The following is an 8,499-nucleotide window of genomic DNA, read 5'->3' on the forward strand; positions in this document are numbered from 1 at the left end:
ATCATTAGCAAACCACCCCAATAATCCTAGGTCCTGTAGCTATGCGATTTAAAGGAAAATACCCGTGATTAGATAAATAAATAGAACGAGCGGCACAAGTGCTACCAATGAACATTACCTCAAAGCACACAGGCTGCTGCCTTTTTTTTTAAATTTTTTAACGAGGTGGGAAAAATGCATTTATGCAGACCGGGCAAAGGTGTTAAATGCCCGGTACTGTGGGACTCCCAACGTGGACTACCCACTAAAAAACCCACCTCGATTTCCCCCTCTGGGCGCCTAATGCCGAACATACTCCGCCCCCGGAACCGCTACGACCAGTGGTCTACAACGTTACTTCAGGGGCGGGCGGCGCGTTAAGGCTTCTATTACATTGGGGCGGACATAATTCCATCTTTCATGTGACATTACGGGCAAGTATCTAGCCTTACGCCATCCGTGGGTGAGCACTAACTTCACCTCCCATCCTTTAGAGGCGTATACTGCCTACAAGGCGTTACCACACGCCCCCTCCATCGTGTTAGACCGCCCACTGGGCGTATCCGAACTTTCTGGGCGTCACTAAATCGCCAAATACCGCCATTCGTAGCGTAAAATCACTGTCGAGGAGTAAAAACTAGTGTAGGGGATCATAACCCACACGTCATCAGATAAAATTGATAAATTGATAACTTGTCATAAAATAAAATGTAAAATACAAAACTAGGTCAGATAAATAAATAAAACAGACGGCACACGAATAAATAAATAAATAAGCAGCAAAGCTAACACACAAACTGGTGTGTATAGGGCACCTGACATGAACACGGCGTAAACACTATAAATAAATAAATAAATATGGACTAGATAGTGCTGTTCATGTAGGGAGGGGCCTCCTCCCCTCTCTCGCTTCTCTTTCCAGCCTCCTCTCGTGGGCCTCTTTGTCTCTCATCGCGTTGATGATGAACCCCATAACTCTTTCTCTTTTTTTGACATTTTTCAACAAGTCAATAAAGTTCTCAGTGTCTAAGGCCACGCCTAGCTCCGCCCATAGGGTCGTCCTCTCCACATTCCAGCGCCTACAGTGGAAAAGGAAGTGTTCCGGGCTGTCTACGGTATCTGGACAAAACCAACAATTTTCGTGGTTTTGCTTGCCAATTCTATGCAGGTAGGTGGCAAAGCAACCATGTCCCGTAATCACCTGGGTTACATGGAAGTTCAGCAGCTTTGGTCCCCACTCTATCCACTCCTTCAGGCGGGGAACCAATGTGTAGGTCCACCTACCCTTATCTGACCCCACCCATCTCTGCTGCCACGCCTCTATTGTGGTGTCTCATGCTTCTTTATTTATATTTCTTACTTCCTCGTTCGAAGTTTGTCCAGCTTCCCTCCTCCTATAATAAATCCTCTCTCTCTCTCTTATCAGGAGGTCAATTGGGACCTGCCCTGTTATCACACATAGTGCGTCGGCGGACGCGGTCCTATAGGCCTGCGCAACTCTGAGTAACGCTGTCCGCTGAGTACTGGTGAGCAATTTGTGGTTCAGTCTCACATCCAATCCGGGAGCCCATAACGGGGCCGCATATAGGACCACCGACTCTACTACTTTGTAGTAGAGCCTTCTTGCGGGATTTCCAGCCCCACCGAGGTTGGGCATTAGTTGCGCCAAGGTATTTGAATACTTCAGGGCCTTATTACATGCTGTCACAATATGTGCACGAAAACCGCGGTTCATTTCCAGGATCAGCCCGAGGTATCTAGCCGCCCGAACCGTTTTAATATTTGAGTCGCCACACTTAAAGGTAAGCCCCCCAGCCACCTTACGCCCCGTAAGGAGGATCGCTTCGGTTTTATGGTGGGTAAGGCTAGGGCCCTCCGACGCGTACCATTTGCTCAAATCCTCTATCGTTCGCTCCGCCACGCCCACCATCCTGTCGAGGTTTTTATTAATTATGACGATTCCGATATCGTCCGCGTATCCGATTAATAGAACGTCCCTGCGCAGCCGTAGTCTTAACAATCCATCGTACACAAGGTTCCAAAGAATGGGACCTATAACCGATCCCTGCGGGACGCCCCCAAACACTCGGAACTTAAGTTCACCCTCTTTCGATTCCAATATTATCCAGCGCTCCTCGAGATAACTGCACAAAAAGTTAGTTAAAACACTGGAGAAGCCCCTCTCCTTCAAACATCTCTTAATACTGTCCCATCTCACCGTGTTAAAGGCATTCTTTACGTCTGATAACACGAGCAGACAGTGACGCCTCTTTCTCCGTGCCCTCTCCCAGTGAGTCCTAAGCTCCTCCATGGCGTCCAAAGTGGATCTGCCCTTTCTGAACCCATATTGGTTATCCGCTAGGTCTCTCGTTTCCAGCTCCTGCATGATCCTGCTCTTTACCACTTGCTCCAGTAATTTTGCCAGGCAGGAAATTATAGACAGGGGGCGATACGCCCTTTCCTCTTTGCTTTTCGCCTTTCCTTTCGGCAGCAATACCAGCCTCCCCGTCTTCCAGGGGACTGGCCAATACCCTCTCTTATAGCATGTTGTAAAAACATGCGCCATCCACCTGGATGCCCCCATTGCAAATTTCTTGGTCACCGTCGAAGAGATTTTGTCCGGTCCAGGAGTTTTTTTGACGGACATCCTTCTTGCGAGCAGGAATACTTCTCCCGGTGTAATCACATCCGGTCTCCGGTCCACTTGGCCCGACTCCGCAGCAGGTCCCACTTCGACTTCCGGTAAATGTACAGGTAAGTATGTACGTGTTCGTGTGTCCCTTATTTCTCTCTCTCTTTCAAACACTGTTAATCTATTTGCAGTTGAGCCCCGTGAACGGTCCTCCTCAGGTAAGTATGTCAAGACTTCCTCTTCTTCTGTATTAATCCTCTCTCTTTCATTTTCAGGTACTGTCATTTCCGGAGGTGATACTATGAACAGTTTTTTTACCACAGCCCGCGCCTCTTCAGGGCTAATCACATCCGGGTTGGACGTCTTCCCTTTCAATTTTTTCATGATGATCTTATAGGGTCTCCCTCACGCGTCCCTATCAATCTCACTCAAAAGTTCTTTCCAATTAGCTTTCTTTGCATTTTTGACTTCTCGGTCCATGGCCTTTTTGGCTATTTTATAGATTTCATGTGCAGCCTTTGTATCCTCTGTGATTCCCTTAGCCTTTGCTCGAGTGAATTTTCTCCGGCTTTTATTTACCTCCTTTCTTTTTGTAGCGACGGCATCCGTCCACCAGTAGGCCGGCTTACGGTTCTTTATCATCGTCCTTCTGTAGTGTGTATATTTATTCACCATTTTTTCCACGTCCTCTATAAATGTATCCACTTCCAGGGTGGTACCAGTCTTGCCCCATTTACCAAAGTTCTCGTCGCCGTATCTTTTAAGAAGCGCTGTAAGGAGACCTTCCTCGTCGATCCTGCCCTTACCCAAGTCAAAAATATCCTGGGCCTCCGGATTTGCTGGGTCCTTATCTTTAAACGCATGCACAATGTGCCTATGATCCGAGGCCGTAAACTCCTCGCTAATCACCGAGGATGCGTGGGAGCTGAGGGCCCGATCGCTCCCTAGGAGGATGTCAATGACAGTCCCCGCCCCTCTTTCACAGGTAACTCCTCCCTCTGCAATTATAGGGCGGAGTCCCAGGCTCGTCACCAACTGGAAAAGAGCCCTGCCCCTCCCACACCAAGTTACTGAACCCCAGAGAGGAGATTTCGCATTAAAATCCCCTATAACAAAAATCTTCGAGTGCGCCGTGTACATATCTTTCACCAACAACTCTAGTGCCGAGAACTGGTTTTCCACTTCTTGATGACTCACGTTTGGAGATATATACACACTTATTATTCCCACCCCGTTGTAACTAATGCCGACGAAACCGTTTCCGCAGCCAATAATCGTCGTTTGCTTACATTTGGCCATACCCACCTTGGTAATATAAATCGCCGCCCTGCCCGTAGTGTCAACAAACCAACTTTCCGGGACGGTGTAGGGCTCCGCCACTACCACCACGTCCACCATCTGTTCTGAGGCCCGAACTATCAGCATGTCGTGTGCCAAACGACAGTGATTTATGTTCGCCTGTAGTATATTCATCCTATCCCCGCCTGCTTAATTTTAACGCCTCCTTATATCTCGGACAGCGCACCGATGCCGCAACGTGGCCGATTTTATCTTGTGATAGGCCATCAGCTACGCAGAGCCTACACTTCGGCTCATTGGTACACTCTTTCATACGGTGACCCTTTTCACCACACTTTCTACACAATCCATCATTTTTCCCAGTCATGTTGCACCCACTCACTATGTGGCCAATCGCATGGCACTTATAGCATCGAAGGAGGCGTGGCACTTCCCTAGCTGTTACCGCCGTCCAGCCTATCATAATTCTTCCACCGCTTATCAAACGGCTCATATCAGCTGCCGGGCATTCGATTACCGCCACCCTGCTCAACCTGGGGTCCGTACGGAAAACTTTCACTTTCACCCCTCTGGCTTCGTGCCCCAACTCCCTCCTGAGTGCCTCGTACAACTCCTCTTTCTCCACCGAGGGATCTATGCCCCGGATTTCCACATCCATCATCTTTTGTAGTCTTGAAATCTCAACATCCGGTCCAAGTTTACCGTCGAGGTTACGTTTCAAGCTTTCCAGATCTGCTCCAGGGGCGAACTCTATAAGCAAATTACCCGCTCTCGTTTGATTGACATCCTAATCCCATCGGGGGTCCTACCAGCCACTCCCTTCATCCTCTTCAGGATGTCGGCGAAAGACCTATCCTTGCCAAACCGCACTGCAATAGCCTCCGGTTTGACATTCCTTCTCGGCGTGGTTCCTCCCCCCCTCTCTCTATCCTTGTCCAACCTCCTGTCCGCCCTCTTGTTCGGGGTCTCTCCTTTGTCCATACCCCCTCCCGTGGACTCCTTCCTTCTCCTTCTACTCCTTATCTCTGTCCATTCGTCCCCACTACCTCTGTTCCCATTCCGGTTTGACCGCACATCCCCCCTCACGTCCCTGTTGGTTTCCGATCCCTCCTCCCTTCTGCTGAAGAACCTGGTCCTCTTACCATCCTTTTCCATGGGGGGAGTAATCTCCTTCCTCTTCTGCTGTCTCGACGGTGGAAGTGGGGGGAAATCACTCCCTCCCGCACCCTCTGTCTGCGTACTAATTGATCTTCTTTCTGTTACAGGTTCATCACCGCTGGTCACATCCATGGGCTTCGGCAGGAGCTTCTTCCCCAGGTAGGCCATTCTGCGCTTTTTCTTGACAGAATGTTCTTTATGGACGGCCCTCAGTCCATCCACTGCTTCAATAACCTCTTTAAGGCAACCTCTCATGGAAACATATGTTCCCTTAAGGATGGGATCTACCTCTCCCTCATTCTTTTTCAGGATCAGATTATCAAACACTGTATTGTGGTCATTTAGTGCTCTAAGAATCTTCTCAATCGCAACTAAGCTCGCATCGACCTCCTCTTCCAGTGAGGGACTTTCCTTCTTTTGAGGTTTAACAGTCCTATCCATTGTCTTACTCTGTGTAGACCTAAAACTCGCATCACTTTCTTCCGCATCGTCCTCATCCCCCGTGAGGTCCACAGAGTCATATCTGCCAAACGGAGCATTACCCACCCTACTCCTTGTCGTGTTAGGAGGGGTCCTACTAAGGCGGGGCTTTCTAACGAAGGCACTACTCTCAGCTTGGTCCACCACCCTGTTATTCTTTTCATCGCCAGACGCCGTTACTAGTGCGGGGGCCTGGCAGTCTACCGCCCGCACTGTGCAGTCGTAGGCTAACGACGCGGGGGTGCCTGCACACTAACTCCCCACCGCGCCGGTACTGGAGGGTCCGAAACCCCCTGCACCGTAAACTTTCTTTCTACTAGTACCGTTATCCATGATTGTTAAATAGAGAATAGTCCATAGTCGTAGCCTAGTCGTCATCAATCGGTCACAATTCAGTCCAAACCACAAACCCAAAACGTGTCCAAAAACATTGCCAGTCATCGTCGTATACAGAAACTCGGGACCCATCCCCCGCTCCGGGATGACAGCGAACCTCAGGGCACACCAGTAAACATAGAAATGTAGTGACTTGCTCTAAACTCGCGCACAACTCTTATATTTTTGCGACGACAGCCGCGGATCGGCGTCGCGCATCGCGGGCCCCCACCGCGGCTGCCTCCCCACTAACCGCGAGCGAGGCTATAAGTAGGATCGATCGACGCATGGATCGATGAATTGCCTCGGGACCTCGGCCCCGAGCAGACCTCCTAGGAGGTCGGACCAGTGATGCCAGAACCGTGGGACGTGGGACAAATCTTTACCCTCTCCACGACGTCCCACGACGTCCTAGTGACTCCCCTACCGCAGTTGTTTCATCTAACACAAGCGCGTTGTCCCACGTGTCCGTGTGAGCTCTCTGCGGGTTTGGCAGAGTTCGGCTGCTCTCGTCATTTCTACGTTATCGGCTCGATGCTCAAGCCGCTAAAGCACGTGGCAGCAGCATCGACGAATCGACAAAATAATATAATTTCGTGCATGGCAATATGGCTGAATTAAGAAACCAGGAGAATCAGTTCGAATCCCGATTTTACGGTTTCAGTTCTGATTCTTAATACATTAACGTTTTTCTAATACATAAAAATACATTTTTGATACATTAATACTATGAAATACATTAACTTGGAAAGCAGTTTAAAAAAGGAGTTGAACTGCATCTTTCTTTGATATTTTTTTTAATATTTAAGTTTTATATATATACATATGTATGTACGTACATATGATAAAAGTACGTGATACAGAAGTAATTTCTTCAATTAGATATTACTGTTATTCTAACTATTACAATACGTAAATTCGAAGACATACGAGGAAAATTGGTAGGTTCTTCCAATGTAATTGTAAGGTTCTTCTGATTAAAATAAGACCTAACACGACATAATTTGCAATATATCTACTTATTTATTTAAAACCTAATGCAAATATATAAAGTAAGTATAATTCAAATTATGTCGTGTTTGATCTTGTTTTAATCGAAAAATTTCATCAATACGCTAGTGGAAATTTCATTCAAAAGAAAAATCAGTCATTATAAAGCAACGAAGCGTAAGTGCAGATTAAGTACACAAAAAAAACATAAGGTTTATACCAAGCTTAACATTTTTTATTGTATTATGGTAATCACTATATTGTAGTTTTGATTCCTTGGTTGTATTATAGGAAAGTAAAATATGCAATATCGTGTAAGCGTGGACCAGGTGCAACAGTTGCAAGAAACCTGATATGTATATAACAAATTAAATGAGGAATCAAATTGTATCTAATCCATCTTTCATTGTAATGACCATTCAGAGAATAAAATTATAATAGTTGTAAGGAATAAGAAATAAAACTGACAAACCGTTAAAGATTGAAATTTCTTTATATCCTTACAATTTAACCTAACCAATTTTCCTCGTATGTCTTCGAATTTACGTATTGTAATAGTTAGAATAACAGTAATATCTAATTGAAGAAATTACTTCTGTATCACGTACTTTTATCATATGTACGTACATACATATGTATATATATAAAACTTAAATATTAAAAAAAATATCAAAGAAAGATGCAGTTCAACTCCTTTTTTTAACTGCTTTCCAAGTTAATGTATTTCATAGTATTAATGTATCAAAAATGTATTTTTATGTATTAGAAAAACGTTAATGTATTAAGAATCAGAACTGAAACCGTAAATTCGGGATTCGAACTGATTCTCCTGGTTTCTTAATTCAGCCATATTGCCATGCACGAAATTATATTATTTTGTCGATTCGTCGATGCTGCTGCCTCGTGCTTTAGCGGCTTGAGCATCGAGCCGATAACGTAGAAATGACGAGAGCAGCCGAACTCTGCCAAACCCGCAGAGAGCTCACACGGACACGTGGGACAACGCGCTTGTGTTAGATGAAACAACTGCGGTAGGGGAGTCACTGGGACGTCGTGGGACGTCGTGGAGAGGGTAAAGATTTGTCCCACGTCCCACGGTTCTGGCATCACTGGGTCGGACCGGAGCACCGGCAGGCTCGACGTCGCGGTTTGTCCAGGCGAAGAGCTCACCGGCCGTCGGACCGTGACGTACGTCACGGGCTGGCAGCTCCCAACCGGTCCAGCAGCCGTAGGCGCCTAGCTTCGTCAGCCCCGAGGTTTGTCCCAGGATGACCAATCTAGTGCGCGTCCGTAACATCCGCCGGTTTGACCGCGGGGTTACGAACGCTAGCTTACACGGCACCGCATCCGGCCCATGGCAATCGATTCCGTCTCGTCCCGAGGCTAGACCCAGGGCGAGCCAGGATTGGTCATCGACTCGTTCACTGCTAGGTTTGACCACGGTGTACGAGAAGACAGCCGCGTCAGGCAAGCGGGCAGCAACTCGACCGCAGCGCGAAACACCGCAGCGCGAACATTGAATAAAGACCGACGACGGTCCGAAGGGGCCATCCCTTCTCCCGATTTCCAGCGACTCCGCGTCTCGC

At 47.3% G+C, this 8,499-nt stretch overlaps 1 protein-coding gene across 1 annotated transcript; it reads right to left on the minus strand.

Annotated features, from left to right (window-relative positions):
• Nucleotides 1-3,016: 3,016 nt before the first annotated feature.
• LOC143306715 (uncharacterized) lies at nucleotides 3,017-4,084 on the minus strand. Its single transcript, XM_076693092.1, has one exon. The coding sequence runs from the start codon at nucleotides 4,082-4,084 to the stop codon at nucleotides 3,017-3,019; it is 1,068 nt and encodes a 355-aa protein (XP_076549207.1).
• Between the last annotated feature and the right edge of the window lie 4,415 nt (nucleotides 4,085-8,499).

The sequence above is a fragment of the Osmia lignaria genome, unplaced genomic scaffold, assembly GCF_051020975.1.
Source record: "Osmia lignaria lignaria isolate PbOS001 unplaced genomic scaffold, iyOsmLign1 scaffold0035, whole genome shotgun sequence".
Classification (NCBI taxonomy): Eukaryota; Metazoa; Arthropoda; class Insecta; order Hymenoptera; family Megachilidae; genus Osmia; species Osmia lignaria.